We start from the raw sequence: 26,408 nt of genomic DNA, 5'->3' as shown, positions 1-26,408 counted from the left end.
ATGGAGCTCGTATGCACCTAATGAAATATCTTAGGATAAGAAAGCCATGGTACATATATACAATGGAGTATTACTCAGCCATTAAAAGAATTCATTTGAATCAGTTCTAATGAGATGGATGAAACTGGAGCCTATTATACAGAGTGAAGTAAGCCAGAAAGAAAAACACCAATACAGTATACTAACACATATATATGGAATTTAGAAAAATGGTAACAAAAACCCTGTATACGAGACAGCAAAAGAGAACAGTCTTATGGACTCTGTGGGAGAGGGAGAGGGTGGGAAGATTTTGGAGAATGGCATTGAAACATGTATACTATCATGTATGAAACAAGTCGCCAGTCCAGGTTCGATGCACAATACTGGATGCTTGGGGCTAGTGCACTGGGATGACCCAGAGGGATGGTATGTGGAGGGAGGAGGAAGGAAGGTTCAGGATGGGGAACACATGTATACCTGTGGCGGATTCATTTCAATATTTGGCAAAACCAATACAATATTGTAAAGTTTAAAAATAAAATTAAAAATTAAAAAAATAAAATAAAATAAAAGATCTTAAAAAATAAGCAAAAACCTAAGCATGAAGAAAACTGGTAATGGATTTCTCTCAGAAACATTATATGAAGCAGACCAAAAAGTTAGTAATAACAAAAGTGTTTCAAAGAACACAAGAAAAACGCATATTTGACTATATAGAGTACAGTAAATTAAAAAAAAAATTCATATCATTTTTCACACACATGAAGCAAAATATACTAGCATTGATGACATATGAAAGCACATTGAAATTTGGCACACAAAAAAAATGTGTTTATACAAATTCCATCCTTTGAAAACCACACAATCAAATTGTCACAAGTCAATGTTATTTGTAGGCTAGTGGGGAGAAGGGACACACAGTTCAACAGAGGTATGTCATCTAACTCTCAAAATGAAAATTTATCTACCTCCGAACCATAAGCAACAAGCATTTCCAGTTTGTGGAAGATGAAAATTAAACCTTAAATGAAAAATAGGAAAACATAACTACGACTTTGAAATAGAGAAAGTTTTATAAAAACACAAATTGTAAATCCCTTAGTGGATGATACTGATAAACAAAACTATGAAAATTGTGCTTACGTGGTAGTTAGAACATAATTTGAGATAATGAATGAAGATGTGTATATGTACATGTATGCATGCATATAGGGCTTTCCTGGTCACTCAGTGGTAAAGAATTTTCTGCCAGTGCAGGAGACACAAGAGTGATAGGTTTGTCCCCTGGGTCAGGAAGATTCCCCTGGAGAAGCAAATGGCAACCGACTCCAGTATTCTTGCATGGAAAATCCCATGGACAGAGGAGCCTGACAGCTATAGGCTATGAGTCCATGGGGTCTCAAAGGGTCAGATACAACTTATCAACTGGCCATGAGCACACATTCATATATATCTATTAATATATGGATAAATTAAAATAATTGTACTATTTTTGGATTGGTATTACAAGATATATCAGATATATTGACATCAAGTATATATTCCATTTAAATAATAAAATAAGCACTAATTTAAAAACCACCTACTGTGAAAAATAAATTTTACATGTGCCTCACTGTGACATTCCTCTCCATTCCAGCCAAAGCTCGTCACTATTGAATTTTATATTATCTATTAACTTTGTTTTCTTTATAGTTTTACCAAATACAATTTAGCAGTTTATATACACTTATATATATAACTGCATCTTTATATTTATTAACTCATGGGCATTGTAAATTAAATGGCATAATATTCTATGTACTTTGTGTAATTTCTTTTTTGGTTCTGTGTTTTAAAGATTCATCTATACAGAAAAGTACAGCAGAAATTTATCCATTGTTACTATGATGACAAAAATAAATAAAATTTAATTAATGCATGTAACTTCCAATGGCTTTGGGCTGTTTTCTCATTTTCTATAGCTTCAGGTATTATTAATATTGCTGATATAATGCTTTAAACTTATTTCTCATTGCAAATGTAAAAAACCTTCTCTACATATACGACATTGAGTGCACCTACCAAGAGCATATATTTCTAGAAGTATTCTCAAATGTTTTTCAAAAAGAATGCTTAACATGTATTTTATAAAGTATGTAGTATATTCAGTGATTGACTCAGAAATTAAGGTATATATTTAATATGTGAACTAAATATCTTTGAACCAAGATATTTCATTTTATAAAGAAAAAAATTCCACTTTCAAATATGCTTGTATTCAGTTGCAGAATTACATTAACTGTCCTGTCTCACCTTTCAGGCTACTTAAAATTGTAAGAATTTAAAGGTTATAGAAAAGATATTCTAATATATCATATATCAATTGGAACACATTTTAAAGATGTTTTAGTAAATGTGGACTGTTCTAGCTTTTTTATGGTTTTCATTACATACACTTTTCTATTTTTACTTCTATGTTTATGGAAGATATTGATTAGATCTAATTAATTATCACTGTAATATCAGTAAATCCTTGCATTATCATAGTAGGCAGTAATGCGTAAAATTTAAATCTAAAATAAGGCAGGCTCTAGTTAGGTTCTGTTTATGTTCAATATAAGTAGTTGGAACTTGGGGAAATTATTTAACTAAAATATTACACATTTTTTTATCTGTAACAAAGGATTAGACTAAGAATTAAATGAAGTATAACTTCATCTAGTGTCTGGCATATGGTGTCATAACAAATGACAGCTTTTATCATTATCATAAATATGAATGAACTATATGCTAAATCAGTGTCAGTCATTACTTGTTACATCTTCATGGGGCTTGAGACAAAATTACATTTTGGAAACCACTAGAAAGTAGCATTGGAAATGCATTTTTATAATTTTTTTATATATAGTGATAAACTATTCAAGTACCTCTATCAACATTTTAAATATAATTTTTAATTGGATCCCTGTTAAAAATACATTAATTAAACTCTCTTAACTGTGATTGATTTTATATGAAACTTACTGAATAGATGTCCATAATTAACTGTATGTTAGTAATCATAATCAGATTCTCTCTAGGATGTATGAGAATTCTATTCTCCTTAACTAAGATTTTTTTTTTTAAATGTGGATAACATTGAAATGTCCTAAGATGTACAGATCTTGTCACATTTCAGTGGGCTTTCAAATGCACACTTCCATGGTAATCACATCCTTATCAAGCTACTCGACATTTCTGTAACCTCAGAGAAGTTCTCCTCTACAGTGAATTCTTTTACACTTCACCCCTCAGAGGTAGCAATATTGTTATTTATTGCTGCCACTTCTAGAATTTCATATAAATGCAATCAAAAAGTATAGAAGATTGGGTTATTGTTGAGTCACTATGTCGTGTCCGACTTTTTGTGACCCCATGAACTGCAGCATGCCAGGCTACCTGCCCTTCACTATCTCCTGGAGTTTGCTTAAACTCATGTCCACTGAGTCTGTTATGCCATCCAACCATCTCATCATCTGTTGGCCCCTTCTCTTCCTATGTTCAGTCTTTCCCAGCATCAAGGTCTTTTCCGAGTCTGCATCAGGTGGCCAAAGTACTGGAGCTTCAGCAAAAATTCTTCCAATGAATATCCAGGGTTAATTTTCTTTAGGATTGACTGGATTGATTTCCTTTCTGTCCAAGGGACTCTCAAGAGTCTTCTCCAGCACCACAATTCAAAAGCATCAATTCTTTGGTGCTAAGCCTTCTTTATAGGTCATCTCCTCACATCCATGCATGACTACTGGAAAAGTCATAGCTTTGGCTATATATGGATAGTTGTTGGCAAAGTGATGTCTTTGCTTTTTAGTATGATGTCTAGGTTCGTCATAACTTTTGTTCCAAGGAGCTGCTGCTGCTGCTCCTAAGTGGCTTCAGTCATGTCCGACTCTGTGCGACCCCATAGACAGTAGCCCACCAGGCTCCCCCGTCCCTGGGATTCTCCAGGCAAGAACACTGGAGTGAGTTGCCATTTCCTTCTCCAATGCAAGAAAGTGAAAAGGGAAAGTGAAGCCGTTCAGTCATTTCCAACTCTTAGCGACCCCATGGACTGCAGCCTACCAGGCTCCTCCATCCATGGGATTTTCCAGGCAAGAGTACTGGAGTGGGGTGCCATTGCCAAGGAGCTAGCATCGTTTAATTTCATGACTACAGTCACCATCCACAGTGATTTCAGAGCCCAAGAAAATAAAATCTGTCACTGTTTCCACTTTTTCCCCATCTATGTACTATGAAGTGATGGGACCGTATGTCATGATCTTAATTTTTTGAATGTTGAGTGTTAAGCCAGCTTTTTCATTCTCTTCTTTCACCCTCATTAAGAGGCTCTTTAGTTCCTCTTTGCTTTCTGCCATTAGAGTGCTATCATCTGCATATCAGAGGTTGTTGATATTTCTCCACTGGCAATCTTGATTCCAGTTTGTGATTCATCCACCTTGTTACACTGTTATTGTATAAAGCCTGAATGATTTTATATAGTATAGTTTCTACTGAAAATCACATGTATAGGATTGTTAGTGTGCCCTATATTTTGATTTTTGGAAAGGATTAAATTCAATATTCTGCTCTCTCCTAGTCTCAGTGTTTTAAAGTTTACACAACTTCTTTAATTGTGTCTCAAAAGTACAGTTTGGCCCATGGAACCATTCTTATTCCTGTTTACAGATTAAATAATTAAGTTATAGAAATAAAAAATAACTTGCCAAAGTTCATGTTCCTTAAGGGACATGGATAGTGGCTCCTACTGAATAAGTTGGCTGAAGACAGTATATTTTTATTTACTGTGCCATCAAAAGGACGGAACACTTATTTTGAGAAATGCATGTGAGCCTGAAATTAATAGTAACAATGACAGAAATGTGCATTAAGAATTCCTTGGACATTATCCAGTTTTTACCACAACAAAATGCTTCTCACACACAAAAATGTGTCTGCATTTATAGGTAAAGTGGTTGGTATTCAAAGAATAGAATACTAACACTAAGGCTGAGGGAAATTAAAAAAAAATACCAAAGAATCTTGCTAATTTACTAATATAGATTTAGCTAATTTCATTATTGAGCAGAAATACTAGAATGAGTGTAGGTAAGCCACAATTGGTTACAAAACTATAGTGAGTTTTCCACTCTAATTATCTGAAATTAAAGTTACAGTTTTTACACACCGTCCTACTTTTCAGTTCAGTTCAGTTGAGGTCAGTCACTCAGTCATGTCTGACTCTTGTGACCCCATGAGCTCAGCTTTCCTCATAGTCTAACTCTCACATCCATACATGACCACTGGAAAAACCACAGCCTTGACTAGACGGACCTTTGTTGGCAAAGTAATGTCTCTGCTTTTCAATATGCTATCTAGGTTGGTCATAACTAAGTGTCTTTTAATTTCATGGCTGCAGTCACCATCTGCAGTGATTTTGGAGCCCGAAAAATAAAGTCTGACACTGTTTCCACTGTTTTCCCATCTATTTCAGGAAATAGCAATTATTTAATTTGCATGTGTTGGAATCAAGCTTACTCTGAGACTGTTTTTCATGACTCTTCATCAGTATCTCTTGAGATTCCCCTGACAAAGCATGCCCTACAGATCACTAGTTGCATCCACAATAAGGTTAGATTCTGTTCCCTACAAAACAGAAAATTATAGTACACTTACCTACAAATAAGTATCTGTTTGATCCCAGCTCTGTACTTTTAATCCTTACATGATAGAATAGTAATTGTACACTGGAGATACAATATATAACATTAGAGAAACATGGAGAGAGTCTGTTTCCATCCAAGAGGATTTAGTTTCCTGTGCCCAAGTATGGAGTACAGGCAAGGCTATGCCAATTCCAGAGGACAGCATGAGCAATGCAGAGGTAGGGCAGTGAGAAGTAGTGTTTGAAAACAATAAAATGCTTAGTCGTTCTCTTATTCTAGTCTTTCCTCAAGACATAGTCTTCCCAGAATCCTTTCCTAAAAAAAAATTTTTTTTAATTTTTTAATTGAAAGATAATTACTTTACAGAATTTTGTGATTTTCTGTCATACATCAACAAGAATCAGCCATATATACACCCTTGGCCCCTCCCTCCTAAACCTCCCTCCCATCTCCCTCCCCACCCCACCCTTCAGCCTGTTTCAGCTCCTGTTTGAGTTCTCTGAGTCATACAGCAAATTCCCATTGGCCATCTGTTTTACACATGGTATTAGAAATTTCTATGTTACTCTGTCCATACATCTCCCCTTCTCACTCCTCTCTTCCCACCTTGTCCATAGGTCTGTTCTTTATGCCTCTTTCTACACTGCTGCCCTGAAGATAAATTCATCAGTGCCATCTCTCAGATTTTATATATATATATATATGTGTGTGTGTGTATATATATATATATATGTATGTGTGTGTGTGTGTGTGTACATAATATTTGCATTTCTCTTTCTGACTTAATTCACTCTGTATAATGGGCTGTAGTTTCATCCACCTCATTAGAACAGATTCAAATGTATTCCTTTTTATGGCTGAGTAGTATTCCATTGTATATATGTACCACTGCTTCTTTATTCATTCATCTGTTGATGGACATCTAGGTTGCTTCCATGTTCTACCTATTGTAAACAGTGCTACAGTGAACATTGAGGTACATGTGTCTTTCCTGAAAACATTTTTCTGATACAACAAAATAACATCTAGTTCTTCTCATTCAGAAAAGGAGCAGAGAATTTTGATGCCTTTTAAGACTGTTGATACCAATGATTAAAATTAATGATATTCTTGTCTCAGATTTATAGAACAGATTTCTTTTGTCTGCTCTTAAAAGTGAACAAATACCTGGTTGAGAAATATAGAAATATACTAGCATATATACAATGGTTAGAAAAAAAGCATTTATACAGTGGCAGTTGTATAAGGTCTGAGAAGTAATTCATAACCCTGGCTTTGTCAAGATAAGTCATTTAAACTATGTCGGTTTTACTTCGGTAATTTACAAAATGAGAATTCATACTGAATGTTCTTTTTTATTTTTAAAATGATAAAACGATCAAGTATGATCAATATCAGCTTCCAAAAAAACTTCATTTCAGTTCACTCAGTCACTCAGTCGTGTCCAACTCCTTGCGACCCCATGAATCACAGCACACCAGGCCTCCCTGTCCATCACCAACTCCCAGAGTTCACCCAGACTCATGTCCATCGAGTCAATGGTGCCATCCAGCCATCTCATCCTGTCATCCCCTTTTCCTCCTGCCCCCAATCTCTCCCAGCATTAGAGTCTTTTCCAATTAGTCAACTCTTCACATGAGGTGGCCAAAGTACTGGAGTTTCAGCTTTATCATCATTCCTTCCAAAGAACACCCAGGGCTGATCTCCTTCAGAATGGACTGGTTGGATCTCCTTGCAGTCCAAGGGACTCTCAAGAGTCTTCTCCAACACCACAGTTCAAAAGCATCAGTTCTTCGGCACTCAACCTTCTTCAAAGTCCAACTCTCACATCCATACATGACCACAGGAAAAACCATAGCCTTGACTAGACGGACCTTTGTTGGCAAAGCAATGTCTCTGCTTTTGAATATGCTATCTAGGTTGGTCATAACTTTCCTTCCAAGGAGTAAGCGTCTTTTAATTTCATGGCTGCAGTCACCATCTGCAGTGATTTTGGAGCCCAGAAAAATAAAGTCTGACACTGTTTCCATTGTTTTCCCATCTATTTCCCATGAAGTGATGGGACCGGAATCCATGATCTTCATTTTCTGAATGGTGAGCTTTAAGCCAACTTTTTGACTCTCCACTTTCACTTTCATCAGGAGGCTTTTGAGTTCCTCTTCACTTTCTGCCATAAGGGTGGTGCCATCTGTATATCTGAGGTTATTGATATTTCTCCCGGCAATCTTGATCCCAGCTTGTGTTTCTTCCAGTCCAGCATTTCTCATGATGTACTCTGCATATAAGTTAAATAAGCAGGGTGACATATACAGCCTTGATATACTCCTTTTCCTATTTGGAACCAGTCTGTTGTTCCATGTCCAGTTCTATCTGTTGCTTCCTGACCTGCATACAGATTTCTCAAGCGGCACGTCAGGTGGTCTGGTATTCCCATCTCTTTCAGAATTTTCCACGGTTTATTATGATCCACACAGTCAAAGGCTTTGGCATAGTCAATAAAGTAGAAATAGATGTTTTTCTGGAACTCTCTTGCTTTTTCCATGATCCAGCAGATGTTGGCAATTTAACTCTGGCTCCTCTGCCTTTTCTAAAACCAGCTTGAACATCAGGAAGTTCACAGTTCACATATTGCTGAAGCCTAGCTTGGAGAATTTTGAGCATTACTTTGCTAGCGTGTGAGATGAGTGCAATTGTGCAGTAGTTTGAGCATTCTTTGGCATTGCCTTTCTTTGAGATTGGAATGAAAACTGACCTTTTCCAGTCCTGTGGCCACTGCTGAGTTTTCCAAATTTGCTAGCATATTAAGTGCAGCACTTTCACAGCATTATCTTTCAGGATTTGAAATAGCTCAACTGGAATTCCATCACCTCCACTAGCTTTGTTCATAGTGATGCTTTCTAAGGCCCACTTGACTTCACATTCCAGGATGTCTGGCTCTAGGTCAGTGATCACACCATCGTGATTATCTGGGTTGTGAAGATCTTTTTTGTACAGTTCTTCAGTTTATTCCTGCCACCTCTTCTTAATATCTTCTGCTTCTGTTAGGTCCATATCATTTCTGTCCTCTATCGAGCCCATCTTTGCATGAAAAGTTCCCTTGGTATCTCTAATTTTCTTGAAGAGATCTCTAGTCTTTCCCATTCTGTTGTTTTCCTCTAATTCTTTGCATTGATCACTGAAGAAAGCTTTCTTATCTCTTCTTGCTATTCTTCGGAACTCTGCATTCAGATGATTATATCTTTCCTTTTCTCCTTTGCTTTTCGCTTCTCTTCTTTTCACAGCTATTTGTAAGGCCTCCCCAGACAGCCATTTTGCTTTTTTGCATTTCTTTTCCATGGGGATGGTCTTGATCCCTGTCTCCTGGACAATGTCATGAACCTCATTCCATAGTTCATCAGGCACTCTATCTTATCAGATCTAGGTCCTTAAATCTATTTCTCACTTCTACTGTATAATCATAAGGGATTTGATTTAAGTCATACCTGAATGGTCTAGTGGTTTCCCCTACTTTCTTCAATTTAAGTCTGAATTTGGCAATAAGGAGTTCATGATCTGAGCCACAGTCAGCTCCTGGTCTCGTTTCTGTTGACTCTATAGAGCTTCTCCATTTTTGGCTGCAAAGAATATAATCAATCTGATTTCGGTGTTGACCATCTGGTGATGTCCATGTGTAGAGTTTCTTTTGTGTTGTTGGAAGAGGGTGTTTGTTATGACCACTGCATTTTCTTGGCAAAACTCAGTCTTTGCCCTGCTTCATTTCATATTCCAAGGCCAAATTTGCCTGTTACTCCAGGTGTTTCTTGACTTCCTACTTTTGTATTCCAGTCCCCTATAATGAAAAAGACATCTTTTTTGAGTGTTAGCAATGCCTTTTTTTCATAATATTTTATCTTGTTAATTGCTCAGCTGTGTCTGACTCTTTCCAACAAAGGCTGAATAGATGTAACAAATGTGATAGTTTATATCATCAGTTCAGCTCAGTCACTCAGTCATGTCCAAATCTTTGCAACCCCATGAATTGCAGCATTCCAGGCTTCCCTGTCCACCACCAACTTCCAGAGTTTACTCAAACTCATGTTCATTGAGTCAGGGATGTCATCCAACCATCTCGTCCTCTGTCCTCCCCTTCTCCTCCCGCCTTCATTTTTCCCAGCATCAGGGTCTTTTCAAATGAGTCAGGACTTCAGCATCAGTCCTTCCAATGAATATTCACAATTTATTTCCTTTAGGAAGAATAGCAGCAGAGCTACAGCAATAGTTAAAATCTTAGAAACCAAATGCTAATTGAAATATGTATTTTCAGAAATTTCTCAGAAGACTGCATTTAAAATTGTAGTATTTTGTAAAGATGAAAAAAAAAACACATGCAAAACTAAATAATTCATTGCAAAATTAAATAGTATATTGTTGAGTATAACCTTCTTAATAATATTAGTTCTTGAGTACAGTGATATGATAAAATATATTTATTATTATGCTTTGCACTATCTTCTTTGTTGATATTGAGTTAAATATATAGACTTCTAACTTTGTTGTTGTTTAGTCAGTAAGTTGTATCCAACTCTTTTTTTACTCCATGGACTGTAGCCCTCCAGACTCTTCAGTCCATGTGATTCTCCAGGCAAGAATACTGGAGTGGGTTGCAATTTCCTACTCTAGGATATCTTTCCAATCCAGGGATCAAACACACGTCTCTTGTATCTCCTGCATTGGCAGGTGGATTCTTCATCACTACACCACTTGGGAAGCCCCTTTTTCATAATAAGTCACTCTAAATAAGCAAATATTTTAATCAACATCGGGCTAACTTTAATATAATGGATCTATTTGTCTTTATAATATAAAATTGACTGATATGATACATCAGCATCCCATTATCTTTTATTTTACATTGACAAAATATCATAAGTGCCAATTCTATTAGTCATTATATTAAGCTATTCATACAATATATTAATTTTAATATTCTATGACTTTTTTCTGTATATTTAGGTTTCCATGGTGGCTCCATGGTAAAGAACCTGCATGCCAAGGCAGGAGACACAGGTTTGATCCTAGGGTGTTTGATCCATAGTTGTTGGTTGTTGTACAGTCACTCAGTCATGTCCAGATCTTTGCAACCCCATGGACTGTGGCACACCAAGCTTCCCTGTCTTTCACTATATCCCTGAGTTTGCTCAAATTCATGTTCACTGAGTCAGTGATGCCATCCAACAATCTCATCCTCTTTCATCCCCTTCTCCTCCTGCCTTCCATCTTTCCCAGCATCAGGCTCTTTTCCAGTGAGTCAGCTCTTCTCATCAGGTGGCCAAAATATTGGAGGTTCATCTTCAGCATCAGTCCTTCCAATGAATAATCAGGGCTGATTTCCTTTAGGATTGACTTGTTGGATCACCTTGCTGTCCAAGGGACTCTCAAGAGTCTTCTCCAGAGCCACATTTTGAAGGTATCAATTCTTCGGTGTTCAGCCTTTTTATTGTCCAGCTCTCACATCTGTACATGACTTCTGGGAAAAGCATAGCTTTGACTACATGGACCTTTGTAGGCGAAGTAATGTCTCTGCTTTTTAGTATGCTGCCTAGGTTTGTCACTTCTTTCCTTCCAAGAAGCAAGTTTCTTTTAATTCCATGGCTATGTCCGTTCTAACTGTTGCTTCTTGACCTGAATACAGGTTTCTCAGGAGGCAGATAAGGTGGTCTGGTATTCCCATCTGTTTAAGAATTTTCCACAATTTGTTGTGATCTACACAGTCAAAGGCTTTAGCTTAGTCAATAAAACAGAAGTAGGTTTTTTTTTTTTTTTCTGTAATTCTCTTGCTTTTTCTATGATCCAGCGGATGTTGGCAATTTGATATTTGGACCTCTGCCTTTTCTGATTCCAGCTTGTGTATCTGGAAGTTCTCAGTTCACATATTGTTGAAGCCTAGATTGGAGAATTTTGAGCATTTCTTTGCTAGCATGTGAAATGAGTGCTATTTTGCAGTAGTTTGAACATTTTTTGGCATTTCCTTCCTTGGAATTGGAATGAAAACTGACTTTTTCCAGTCCTGTGGCCAATGCTGAGTTTTCCAAATTTGCTGGCATATTGAATGCAGCACTTTGACAGCATTATCATTTAAGTTTTGGAACAAGCTCAGATGAAATTGCATCACCTCCACTAGCTTTGTTCACAGTGATGCATCCTAAGGTCCATTTTTGTTTGTTTGTTTGTTTGTTTAGAATGTATGGATATTACATTTTATATCTTACTTTTTGCTATGTATATTAAGAGAAGTATCCCTGTGTTTTTTCTTCCTCCTTTAATGCTTTGACTTTTTAGATAACTTTTATATTTAAAAAAAAAATCCCTAATTTCTTCTCTCCCTCTCTCCTTCCTTCTTTGTTTCCTTTTTTAATGATGAACTAAGAAACATTCCGGGAACTAAACAAATAATAGATTTTCTTTTATATACCACTATAATGGGTTTGGTATTATTTTGTTTAATCCACTGACAGATAATACCTCTCATGAGTGGGAGTATCTGATATTGATAGTAAAACTTTACTGGCCACAGAGAACAAGTTGTAGCATATTTTATCCTTTGTCTTCTGGGGAAAAGATTTATAAGGTTGAAGATATTTTTTTTCTTTAACTTTAAGTAAAATTATCTAGGACTGATACTTTATCTTTGAAAACTATTTTTAACCTAAGAATTTATCTTCTTTAGTTATTGTAGTACCACTCTGATTTCCTACTTTTTTAAAAGCACCTATGTCATGTGTAATACATCCATTTTCTTAATGGATAATTAAATAATGGATAACTTAAATATCCATTTTCTTTAGTATTTTATGTATATGTATTTTATCCTTTTTTCCTACTATGTTTTGTTTTTGCCTTCTCATTAGTTTTTCCATTATGAATTCTATATTTTTAGCTTTGACATATAAATAAACCAAACATTTCTTTTCTTATATCTCATAACTAATAAACCTATTGAAAAATGGTAAGACTGCACTTTAGAAATATTTTAAAATAGTAGCTCTAATATATTGATATTTATCAGGGTTTTATATGAATTCTATGCTGTTCCAATTTAAATTATTCTTTTTATTTTTCCCCAAGTATGACTTGACACTGCAGACTGCATATATTGTCCTATAAGAATTTTATCCTTGTGTAAAGAACTTTATTTTCTCCAAGTTGATTTAGACTTGAAACCTTGAATGTTTTAAAGATTATCTTATTTTTTTCCAACTACTGTGCTTTTCTTAGATTAATGATGAAACCAATTGTTCATCTCTTGGACTTTGACAGCGTACAGTGAGTTCTGACAACTTTCTCCCACTCCAGTTCCTGAATAACATGTAATTTCCTTGATATGACAAAGTATCATTTTAGCATTCATGTCATGCCATGGTGTACATTTTTCATTTTTCTGTAAGTTAATGAGTTCTAACAAAGAGTGCCTTCATAAAGTTGTCTTTTGCCAAAAGTCCTGCAGCAGCATGTGGGGCTAGTGACAAGCTACAGTATTAAGGAGATTGGTTTTAAATCAAGTCTCTAAAGTGTGCATGGAAATACTAAATGCATCCCTATGTGTTTTGCAGACAATCCGAGCTTGCTGAGCCATGTCACAGTGGGTATTAGAGTTCTGGATGTCAATGACAATCCACCCGAGCTTGCCAGGGAATATGATATTGTTGTCTGTGAAAATTCTAAGCCTGGTCAGGTAAGTTAATTGTTTCCTTCCTATAATTTGAATGGAAGAAAAATAAGCAGCTCTGTTTCTATTATTCTTAGGTATAATCCTCAAAAATCCCTCAGTGTTATTTTTGTGCTTAATACAAATAATTTTATAAAGCTTTAAGTACCAAATAGATTTTTTGAGAACCATAGAAAATAAATGTTCTCTGGATCACAAATGTAATTCAACAAATGAACTCCATCATGCATGTATTTTTTATGCCAATAAAATTATACTGAATGATTTGCATACAGCCCTGCATTAAGTGAGGAGGAAACAGTGAACTTTCCTGCCCTGATGAAGCTTATAAACTAGAGTGGGGAGAAGAGAATGGCCTGGTCTATTTTGGAGGGAATGAGGGAGCAACATACAGTGGCCATTGAGTACTATGGATACAAGAAGGTGATTAGGTTTCAACATGAAGAATGTATATGTTTGAGAAGGTAGGGAGAATGAAGAATGGACAGAAGAACTGGAACTTGGAACCTGCATCTGGATGTAGTGTGGCAGCCAGATAAAGGAGCATGGTGATTCCATAGGGAGACTAGTATTGTTGATGCCCATAAAACAAGTGGGCTATGGGAAGGGGATGTGCCTCTGTCTTCTCTACTATGTAACAAATTACACAAACTTAGCAGCTTCAAACACCTATTTAGCATCCCATAGTTTCTGCAGTCAGAATTCTGCTCACAGCTTAGCTCAGTCTCTGTAGGAATATCACAAGATGTAATCAAGCTGTGTTCTTACCTGAGGCTGGGAGAACTCTTCCATGCTCACATGGCTGTTGGTAGCATTCAGTTACTCTCAGCTGCAGACCTGAGAGTTTCAGTGTTCCCCAGAGTTTGGAGAGGCCACCACAGTTGGTTTTGCTTGTTTGTTTGTTGTTCATTTTGTGTTTGTTTTTCTTTTCTTTTTGTCATATAGGCTTTCCCAATATGGCCACTTCAAATAAATAGAGAGTCATTCTGAAGAGTCTGACGGTTTCATATAATGTAATGTGGTGTTACCAGTGTGATATATCATATTTCCATATTCTGTTGGTCAAAAGCAGGAAACAAGACACACCTAGAATTCAAGAAAGGGATCACAATGAGGCATGGATTCCATGATGGACACCTTGATGTCTGTCTGTCACATGAATCAAAAGAAGTCAAAATGGTCTGGATCTAGTTCAGTCAGATAACCCCTTTCACTGATTTGTTAAACCAGAGTAAATATATCATACAAAATTATTTTAAATCATTTTGAAACATGATAAAATTATGGTTGTGAGAAACATTGCCTTGTGTTTTTGTGTATAAGGACAATCAGGTATGGCTTGTTAAAGTAATCACTGCTTATATGTTTTTAATATCTCCAGAGGACATATTTACATATGTATAAATGCAGGACTCTTTATATAAAGCTTAAATAAAGTTTTCTCATGTCCATTCCTCACAGGAAAGTGAGGAACAAAATGATTAAAAATTGTATTATTTTTAGGTATTAACAGGTTATCTGTTTTACTGTTAGCAATATATTAAGGTTATCACTTCTGGTGCTTAATTTTTTTTTCCACTTCACCATGTGAAAAAAAAGCAGAGTTTTGTGGTACATATATAAAATGATTTACTTACCAAATCACACTTCAATAGTGCTAGAAATGGATTCACACACTCTAAAATTATTTTCTTAGCATATATTATACAAATACAATTGAAGAGGAAAATGTTAAATATTCAAATAGAAAATTTAGATTAAAAAAAAGTCATTTAACATGGGATTTCAATTTTTACTAGCATCAGATTAGACATAGCTGATAAGAAAATAGTGAAAGTAGAGAACTGCAAATTAGATTCGATTAAAATATTCATGTTAAAGAATGGAAAGACAAGAAGGTAAAAAGTATAAATCAGAATAAGAAAAACATAGAACATGCAGATCTAATATAAAAATTAACCAATTCTCAGAAGGATATTAAAAAGGAAAACTGGGCAGAAGTAATATTTGAAGCAATCATGACTGAAAATTTTTCCATACTGTTGGCAAACATAAAATCAAGAATTCAAGAAACAGAGAAAAACAAAAAGTTGAGCAACTGTTTATAAAAATAACTTAACCTAGATAAATTGAAATAAAATTTCAAAAATAAAGTTAAACTTAAAATTTAAAATATCAAGTGAAAAGAGACATTATACTGTTAAGGAAAAATGCATGTAATGCCAGGCAGAGGTCCTAAGATGACACCAAAAGCATAATCAAAAAGTCAATAAATTTGACTTGATCAAAATTAAACATTTCTGTTTTCTGAAAGAACATTAAGAGGATGAGAAGTAAAATCATAGAGTAAAAAAAGATATTTCCAAACCATTTATTCAATGAAGGATTAGCATGCAGAATATAAAAAGAATATTCAAAACTTTCTAAAAGACAATTTTAAAAGCTGATTATTTAATCAGGAAGATAAAATCCCTCCCTAGGGGAAGATAATTCCCAAGAGCCAGAAGATAATATCTGGCAACCATAAATTATTTTCCTACAAAAAATATTCCTCAAAAATAAAGATAACAAAAGTTCATATTTAGACCAAAAAAAAGAGAGAGAGAGAGAAAGAAAGTTTCTTACCATAATAAACATACTAATGATTTTTTTTTTTGGGGGGGGGAAGGGCAGGTAATCAAATTGGCAGTTTGAAGTAGCAAGAATTCTTAAAGACCAAATCAATCTGTAATTATATTGGTAACATTAAATTATTGATAAGTGAATAGCCCCTGTAAAACTCTTTACATTTGGGGTAATTGATAAACTACTAAATTATAATAGATTGTAGAAAACCTATAACTTTAATTTAAGTGACAAAATAGTAAAAGTCTGTGTAACTAACATAATAGAAATTATAATTTAAAATATTCCTAAATAAAGTGATCTTAAAGTTTTATTTTTGACCTTTATTACATTAATTAAAATTTAAGGACTAAAGAGCCTCTTTATGAAAGTGAAGAGGAGAGTGAAAAAGTTGACTTAAAACTCAGCTTTCAGAAAACTAAGATCATGGCATCGGGTCTCATCACTTCATGTCAAATAGATGGGGAAAAAATGGACTTTATATTTTTGGGCTCCAAAAAGTGACTTTTTAATTTCTGCAACCATGAAAAGCAGAGATATTACTTTGCTAATAAATGTCCATCTAGTCAAAGCTATGGTTTTACCAGTAGTCATGTATGGATGTGAAAGTTGGACTATAAAGAAAGCTGAGCACAGAAGAATTGATGTTTTTGAACTGTGCTGTTGGAGAAAACTATTGTGAGTCCTTTGGACAGCAAGAAGATCCAACCACTCCATCCTAAAGGAAATCAGTCCTGAATATTCATTGGAAGGACTGATGTTGAAGCTGAAACTCCAATACTTTGGCCACATGATGCAAAGAACTGACTTATTGGAAAAGACCCTGATGCTTGGAAAGATTGAAGGTGGGAGGAGAAGGGGATGACAGAGGATGAGATGGTTGGATGGCATCACCCACTAAATGGACATGAGTTTGAGTAAGCTTTGGGTGTTGGTGATGGACAAGGAAGCCTGGCGTGCTATAGTCCATGGGGTGGCAAAGAGTCAGACACGACTGAGCAACTGAGCTGAACTAATATTAATTAAAATATTAATTAATTTAAATAATTTACACAGTGACAATACTGTTGCATGTGGCTTTATTTTAATTTCTTTATATTTTACACTACAAAGATACAGGGAAATTATTTTTATATAGGATCTATTTTAAAGGATTATAGAAGGGCATATTAAAAACTAAGATGTAATCCTAATAAAATATATAACCAATTTAATATTTCCAAAACAACCCAGAAAATTCTGTGAAATTTTTAAAGCTTTAAATTTTTAAAGCTAAAGTTAAAGTTACAAATTTTCATATTTGCCCTTAAGATATAGTTTTGTCTTTTAACACAAGATAGCAAAATAAAAGGGAAAGGTTTAGTACATAAAATTATAATAGCTAGGTAGAATCATGGTAATTAAAAAATAATAAATAAGATAATAAATATAGAATGAGTTCAGTTCAGTTTAGTGGCTCAGTCGTGTCTGACTTTGTGCGACCCCATGGACTGCAGCACACCAGGCCTCTCTGTCCATCACCAACTCCTGGGGTTTACTCAAATTCATGTCCATTGAGTCAGTGATGCCATCCAATCATCTCATTCTCTGTTATCCACTTCTCCTGCCTTCAATCTTTCCAAGCATCAGGGTCCTTTTCAATGAGAGTTCTTCGCATCAGGCAGCCAGGGTTTTGGAGTTTCAGCTTAAGCATCAGTCCTTCTAATTAATATTCAGGACTGATTTTCTTTAGGATGGACTGGTTGGATCTCCTTGCAATCCAGGTGACTCTCAAGAGTCTTCTCCAACACCATAGTTCAAAGGCATCAATACTTTGGCTCTCAGCTTTCTTTATAGTCCAACTCTCACATTCATACATGATTACTGTTAAAACCATAGCTTTGACTAGACAGACCTTTGTTGGCAAAGTAATGTCTCTGCTTTTTAATATGCTGTTTAGTTTGGTCATAACTTTTCTTCCAAGGAGCAAGTGTCTTTTAATTTCATGGGTGCAGTCACAATCTACAGTGATTTTTCGAGACCCCCAAAATAAAGTCTGTCACTATTTCCACTGTTTCCCTATCTATTTGCCATGGATGATGGGACCAGATGCTATGATCTTAGTTTTCTGAATGTTGAGTTTTAAGCCAACTTTTTCACTCACCTCTTTCACTTTCATCAAGAGACTTTTCAGTTCTTCTTTGCTTTCTGCCATAAGGTTGGTGTCATCTGCATATCTGAGATTATTGATATTTCTCCTGGCAATCTTGATTCCAGCTTGTGCTTCATCCAGCCCAGTGTTTCTCGTAATGGAGAAAAATAAAAATTAAATAAAATAATGTAAACTTAAAGAAGTATATGTCAGCATTTATATTAAAATGACATAACCAAAATACTTTAAAAATATCTATTCTCATAATAGGTAAGAAAAAATGTCAACTTAATGTTGTTTATAAGAGATCCATAGTCAATATAGTAAAAAGCTTGAAAGAAAAATCAAGAAATTACTTGCATAATTGCCACATACATACTCACCAACTACATACACACATACAAAGATACAAATTATCCAAGGAAATATTGGTAATATACAGAAGCACACTTATTGATATAAAAAGGGTCAATGCAATAGACAGAAACAATTTTAAATTTTATATATTTATCAAAATTTCTTCAAAATAAATAAAGTAAAAATGTATAGTAAAATAAAGAAAAATATACAAGTCCATTATTATATTGTGAGTTTTCGTATGGTTTTGCAAGAAATTGATAGAATAATAACATAAAATGTTAGTAAATAAGCTAAAAATTTGAGCACCACAATTAACCAAGCATTACTGTTTAACACATACATAATATTGCAGTGAACAAATTTAAATTACATTGGTTAAAATTTTACATAGATATTGACCAAATTTCTTCCATATTCAGCAGCACAAAGCAAGTTTTAGTAATTGTCAATATTTGACTTTATCTTATTACAATAAAATAATGTTAGATACTAATTCAAAAATATTACTAGAAAAACTCCACCAAAATTTAAGTCATTTCTAAATAAGCATGAGCCAATAAAGTAATAAAAATTGAAAATATTTCCATGGAATTATAATCAAAATATACTGTATCAAAAAGGAAAAAAAAAAAAGGCAATCAGTTTTTTACTCATTTTATAGTGATAACAAAAGTTTGAAATCAAAACTTGTAAGGATATAATTTGAATTATATTCTCTTTCATGAACATAGAAATATCATAAACAAAATATTGTCAAAGAGAATCCAGGAAAAGTAATACTTTAAATTGGAAAGGAGAAAAATTAAAACTCATTTTGATAGATGAAACAAAATTTTTGATAAAGTTAAATACTCATTATTAATAGCAGTGCTACTAATAGTAGTGATGATACCACTACATTGCTATTGTTTGTGACCCCATGAACTGTAGCCCACCAGGCTCCTCTGTCCATGGGATTTCCTAGGCAAGAATACTGGAGTGGGTAGCCGTTTCCTTCTCCAGGGGATCTTCCCAACCTGGGGACTGAACCTGTGTCTCATGTCTCCTGCATTGGCAGTCACATTCTCTACCTCTAGTACCACCTGGGAAGCCTTTTTTTAAAAAATATAACTGTTATTATTTTTGAGAAGTAATTGCTAGGCTTGAAACCCCAAAGTTCTAATATATATTTTTAATATAAATTTATTTATTTTAATTGGAGGCTAATTACTTAACAATATTATAGTGATTTTGCCATACATTGAATCCGCCATGAGTGTACATGTGTTCCCCGTCCTGAACCCCCCTCCCACCTCCCTCCCCATACCATCCCTCTGGGTCATCCCAGTGCACCAGCACCGAGCACCCTGTCTCATGCATGGAACCTGGACAGGCGATTCGTTTCACATATGGTAATATACATGTTTCAATGTCATTCTCCCAAATCATCCCACCCTCTCCCTCTCCCACAGACTCCAAAAGACTGTTCTCTACATCTGTGTCACTTTTGCTATCTCGCATACAGGGTTATCGTTACCATCTTTCTAGATTCCATATATATACGTTAGTATACTGTACTGGTGGAGAGGCAATGGCAACCCACTCCAGTACTCTTGCCTGGAAAATCCCATGGATGGAGGGGCCTGGTAGGCTGCAGTCCATGGGGTCGCTAGGAGTCGGATATGACTGAGTGACTTCACTTTATTTTTTCACTTTCGTGCATTGGAGAAGGAAATGGCAACCCACTCCAGTGTTCTTGCCTGGAGAATCCCAGGGACCGGGGAACCTGGTGAGCTGCCGTCTATGGGGTCGCACAGAGTTGGACACGACTGAAGCGACTTAGCAGCAGCAATTAAAAGCTGAAACTCCAGTGTTTTGGCCACCTCATGCGAAGAGTTGACTCACTGGAAAAGACTCTGATGCTGGGAGGGATTGGGGGCAGGAGGAAAAGGGGATGACAGAGGATGAGATGGCTGGATAGCATCACCGACTCGATGGACATGAGTTTGGGTGAACTCCGGGAGTTGGTGTTGGACAGGGAGGCCTGGCGTGCTGTGATTCATGGGGTAGCAAAGAGTTGGACACACTGAGCGACTGAACTGAACTGAACTGAACTGATACTGTATTGGTGTTTTTCTTTCTGGCTTACTTCACTCTGTATAATAGGCTCCAGTTTCATCCACCTCATTAGAACTGATTAAAATGTATTCTTTTTAATGGCTGAGTAATATTCCAGTGTGTATATGTGCCACATCTTTCTTATCAATTTGTCTGCTGATGGACATCTAGGTTGCTTCCAGGCCCTGGCTATTATAAACAATGCTGCGATGAACATTGGAGTACACGTGTCTCTTTCAATTCTGGTTTCCTTGGTGTGTATTCCCAGTAGTGGAATTGCTGGGTCATAAGGCAGTTCTATTTCCAGTTTTTTAAGGAAACTCCACACTGTTCTCCATAGTGGCTGTACTAGTTTGCATTCTCACCAACAGTGTGAAATGGTTCCCTTTTCTCCACACCCTCTCCAGCATTTATTGCTTGTAGACTTTTGGAGAGCAGCCATTCTGACTGGCATGAAATGGCACCTCATTGTGGTTTTGATTTGCATTTCTCTGATAATGAGTGATGTTGAGCATCTTTTCATGTGTTTGTTAGCCATCTGTATGTCTTTTTTTGAGAAATGTCTGTTTAGTTCTTTTGGCCCATTTTTTGATTGGGTCTTTTATTTTTCTGGAATTGAGCTGCAGGAGTTGCTCTTATATTTTTGAGATTAATTCTTTGTCAGTTGCTTCATTTGCTATTATTTTCTCCCATTCTGAAGGCTGTCTTTTCACCTTGCTTATAGTTTCCTTTGTTGTGCAGAAGCTTTTAATTTTAATTAGGTCCCATTTGTTTAGTTTTGCTTTTATTTCCAATATTCTGGGAGGTGGGTCATAGATGATCCTGTTGTCATTTATGTCAGAGGGTGTTTTGCCTATGTTTTCCTCTAGGAGTTTTATAGTTTCTGGTCTTACGTTTAGATCTTTAATCGAGTTTGAGTTTATTTTTGTATATAGTGTTAGAAAGTGTTCTAGTTTCATTCTTTTACAAGTGGTTGACCAGTTTTCCCAGCACCATTTGTTAAAGAGATTATCTTTTCTCCATTGTGTATTCTTGCCTCATTTGTTGAAGATAAGGTGTCCATAGGTGTGTGGATTTATCTCTGTGCTTTCTATTTTGTTCCACTGATCTATACTTCTGTCTTTGTGCCAGTACCATACCATCTTGATGACTGTGGTTTTGTAGTAGAGCTTGAATTCCACCAGGTTGATTCCTCCAGTTCCATTCTTCTTTCTCAAGATTGCTTTGGCTATTTGAGGTTTTTTGTATTTCCATATAAATTGTGAGATTATTTGTTCTAGTTCTGTGAAAAATACCATTGGTAGCTTGATAAGGATTGCATTGCATCTATAGATTGCTTTGGGTAGTATACCCATTTTCACTATATTGATTCTTCCAATCCATGAACATGGTATATTTCTCCATCTATTTGTGTCTTCTTTGATTTCTTTCATCATTGTTTTATAGTTTTCTATATATAGGTCTTTTTTCTTTAGGTAGATATATTCCTAAGTATTTTATTCTTTTCATTGCAGTGGTGAATGGAATTGTTTCCCTAATTTCTCTTTCTGTTTTCTCATTGTTAGTGTATAGGAATGCAAGAGATTTCTTTGTTAATTTTATATCCTGCAAATATTATATTCATTGATTTTACTATATTCATTGACTAGCTCTAGTAATTTTCTGGTGGAATCTTTAGGATTTTCTATGTAGAGTATCATGTCATCTGTAAACCGTGAGAGTTTTACTTCTTTTCCAATCTGGATTCCATTTATTTCTTTTTCTGACTGATTGTTGTGGCCAAAACTTCCAAAACTATGTTGAATAGTAGTGGTGAGAATGGGCACCCTTGTCTTGCTCCTGACTTTAGGGGAAATGCTTTCAATTTTTCACCATTAAGGATAATGTTCTAATATATTTAAATTAGATTATGTGATTACTTTGCGTTCTTTAAGCACTATATTCACATTTAATATAATTGCTGTCTTTACTATCACAGTATCACATGATTTTAGTTGTCACTATAAGGAAAATATTCTTTTTTGTATCTGAGATTTTTCCAAGTCTTTTACCAAAATGAATTTAGATTTTTCATTGAGGGGATAAAAACATCATGTTTACATATTGTTTATTACACCTGTATTTAAACAAATCATTACCCATTCAGTTCTATGAGCAACCCATTATAGAGAAAAATGGTCTTAATCTTTCTGTTACTTAATTTTACAGATTTTGGCTCATTTAATCTTAGTGTTATACCATTTCTGGAGAAACTGTATATTTTGAGGCAGAGTTGGAATAGGAAACTACTCAAATAATTATTTGTGAAATAGGTTTTCCTAAGCGTATTTGTATTGCAACAGTTCCTCTTTCTATGACAATTACTTTTAGAATTGCCAACACTTCTATTATGGATGTTGTGCATTTAAATATAGCAGCATGTGGCTATGACAGAGACTGGTCTTTTCTGAAAGCAGAGGTTCAAACCACATGTAATAGTAGAGTTCTGGTTGGTGCAGGTATCAATATAAACTTCTGAGTTAATATATTTTCCTACTCTGGAAAAAATCTTTTGCATATGTTTTTATGAAAAAATTTTAAAGGAAAATCATGCATGCATGAAATTTTAAATCACTTCTCAAGTAGAGTGAATTCAAAATACTTAAGATGTGCCAATAACTAGGAAGTTTGAAAAATAGCAAAGGGAATTCTTTCTGTCTTATTCATATTGAATTTTTCCTCTGTATTTTTTATACGTAAACTTAGAAAACAAAACATATAAAAGAAAATATTTCACTACATAACACCAACCTCTGCCCACAAAATATCCAATTATTAATAGTACAGATCAGATCAGATCAGATCAGTCCCTCAGTTGTGTCCGACTCTTTGTGACCCCATGAATTGCAGCACACCGGGCCTCCCTGTCCATCACCAACTCCCGGAGTTCACTGAGACTCACGTCCATCGAGTCAGTGATGCCATCCAGCCATCTCATCCTCTGTCATCCCCTTCCCCTCTTGCCCCCAATCCCTCCCAGCATCAGAGTCTTTTCCAATGAGTCAACTCTTTGCATGAGGTGGCCAAAGTACTGGAGTTTCAGCTTTAGCATCATTCCTTCCAAAGAAATCCTGGGGCTGATCTCTTTCAGAATGGACTGGTTGGATCTCCTTGCAGTCCAAGAGACTCTCAAGAGTCTTCTCCAACACCACAGTTCAAAAGCATCAATCTCCAGCTACTTGTCAAAGTTAAACTTCAACTAAGTAACAAAAGTTGGTATTATTTTCAATGATCATTTAAGATCATATTGTAGAGCAAACTCAATTAATTTTAAAGAAGATGCAATGCATTCCATAGAATTTTTTCTTCATTTTAAGTCTTAGATGGAGTTAGCACATTTCCCAGATAGAAAACTATGTTATTTGTATAAATTTCTGACACTATTTTTCCTAATAAAATACTCTATAAGTAATGGATTTAATATGCTTTAAACATATTTAAACAAGGGGATTGAAAGTGGAAGTGTTTGTTGCTCAGTCATATCCACCTCTTTGCGACCCCATGGACCATAGCCCACCAGGCTCCTCTGTCCATGGAATTCTTCAGGAAAGAATACTGGAGTGGTTAGCCATTTCCTTCTCCAGGGATTGATCCTAGGTCTACTTGCATTGCAGGCAGAATTTTTGCCATCTAAACCACTAGAGAAGCCCAAACAAGGGGATACATTTAATAAAAGAAATATAAAATTGGTTTTAATTAGTTTCTACCAAAAGTGTATCCTTATTCATGGGCATTATCAAAAAATTCTAGTAAGTATTTATAAATACAACTCATCAATTTGAGTTTTTCTCCTTTTGTTAGAGTAAATCTCAGGTCTTTCAAAGTAATTAAAGACTTTACACACTTAATACATAATGTGCAAGTGATAAAAAACATTTGAGTTCAGTTAGAAGGTATGCTACGCTATGCTAAGTAACTTCAGTCGTGTCCGATTCTGTGTGACCCCATAGACAGCAGCCTATCAGGCTCCCCTGTCCCTGGGATTCTCCAGGCAAGAACACGAGTGGGTTGCCATTTCCTTCTCCAATGCATGAAAGTGAGAAGAGAAAGTGAAGTCGCTCAGTCGTGTCCCACTCTTAGCGACCCCATGGTCTGCAGCCTACCAGGCTCCTCCATCCATGGGATTTTCCAGGCAAGATACTGGAGTGGGGTGCCATTGCCTTCTCCGTTAGAAGGTATGAGAGTCAGAAAATAAAGTTTTATGGATCATACATCACCACCCAGTTGCACAAGCAGAGAGCACAAAAACTAAACAGAGTAGATAAATCAGTAAGTCTGAGAAAAGTGTAGAAAATATTGATAAAAGTGACATAGCAACTATCTAGATATCTGCCAGAAGTGTAAATCTCCTAAAAATCAGAAACATGTTTAACTTTCAAGTATGTTTTCTAAAAAATGTCTAAGGAAACAAATGAATATCCCATTTCCTATTGACAGAGAAAAAGTTAATAATAAAATAACCAATAGAGAAATTAAATATGCCTTCTCTCATCAAGAGAATATCTAGGAGTGGTAGATTAAAAAAAGACCAACATACTAGGTTTTTGGAAGCATCTTTCAAAAGTATTATGGAAAAATATTTAAGTATAGATGCATGTCCAACAATTCTACAAAAGTTCAAGATGTATGGTTCACTCTTAAACAAAATATGTGAACCAAATTATCATTTATTATGTAGATGAGACCTTGATCCCTTTCTGAGGAAAACATATGTACTCTATGTGAACTTTCTGGTAAACTGAGATTTGAAATTACCTGCAAGAAAATGGGAAGATTTATATTTTAAAGTTAATAGAAAAAAAAGTGTAAATATAATAGAATATGAATTATACCAATGTTTAACAAATTGAATAGGGTCATGTTTGTAAAAATATTAAGAAAATTTAAAATAAATTATAAATTAACTTTGAAAGGAGAAAATTGTTTCAAAGAAGTGATAGCAATAAGCATATAATAGCTCAGTTAATTTAATTGTTCTTTACCAACCCCCTCCAAAATTGCTTTCTAAGATAAGAGATAAACTTGCAAGTATGTCAGCATATTATGAGGTATCATTGAGAAAATAATATTGCCCATTTGAGAATCACAATGAATGAAAAATAGGGGTGGGAAAATATTTATTTCTTCCCTCAAAAAATTTACACAGCTGTCCACAGAAATTTATACAATTTCTGTGGGAAACTGGTTCCAACATCCCCCTTCTGTCCCTGGGATACCAAAATCCATAAATGCTCAAATCCTTTATATCAGTGGTGTAGTATTTGCATATAAACTTCACACATCCTTCTATATATTTTAAAATCATCTCTGGTAATTACAATATATGATACAATGTAAATATCATGTAAATAGTTGTAACTACAACATAAAGACCATTTAAATAGTTGCCACTGCATGGCAGTTTCAAGTTTCACTTTTTGGAAGTTTCTGAATTTTTAAGAAACATTTTTAGTCCATGGTGGTTGAGTCCACAGACTCAGAACCATGGATATGAAGGGTTGACTGTATTTGTTTTACTTACTTATCCCTGAAAATGTGATATTTTATTTCCATCTGATACTAAGTAACTAATATGTAGAAACTGCAATTGTGTTTTTAGAATCTGCACATTCTAATTAAACTTGACTACACTAAAGTCTTTAACTGTGTGGATAACAACAGACTGTGAAAAATTCTTAAAGAGATGGAAATACCAGACCGCCTGACCTGCCTCCTGAGAAACCTGTATGCCAGTCAAGAAGAAACAGTTAGAAGTGGACATGGAACAATGGACTGGTTCCAAATTGGAAAAGGAGTACATCAAGGCTGT

General features: G+C 35.2%; 1 protein-coding gene across 11 annotated transcripts in view; it reads left to right on the top strand.

Annotated features, from left to right (window-relative positions):
* CDH18 (cadherin 18) overlaps positions 1 to 26,408 on the top strand; it is a 1,278,664-nt gene that overhangs the window by 1,208,851 nt on the left and 43,405 nt on the right. For all 11 annotated transcript variants that reach the window (XM_086362510.1, XM_086362508.1, XM_086362509.1 and 8 more), the window contains one exon: positions 13,232 to 13,353. In XM_086362510.1, coding sequence (XP_086218636.1) covers positions 13,232 to 13,353 — 122 coding nt within the window. The remainder of the gene's footprint in view (positions 1 to 13,231; positions 13,354 to 26,408) is intronic.

The sequence above is a fragment of the Bos grunniens genome, chromosome 20 (genome assembly GCF_055505025.1).
Source record: "Bos grunniens cultivar Pamir isolate PY7600 chromosome 20, Bosgru_T2T1.0, whole genome shotgun sequence".
Classification (NCBI taxonomy): Eukaryota; Metazoa; Chordata; class Mammalia; order Artiodactyla; family Bovidae; genus Bos; species Bos grunniens.
Note: the sequence above shows the minus strand (reverse complement) of the source record. Positions and strands in the feature narration are given on the sequence as shown.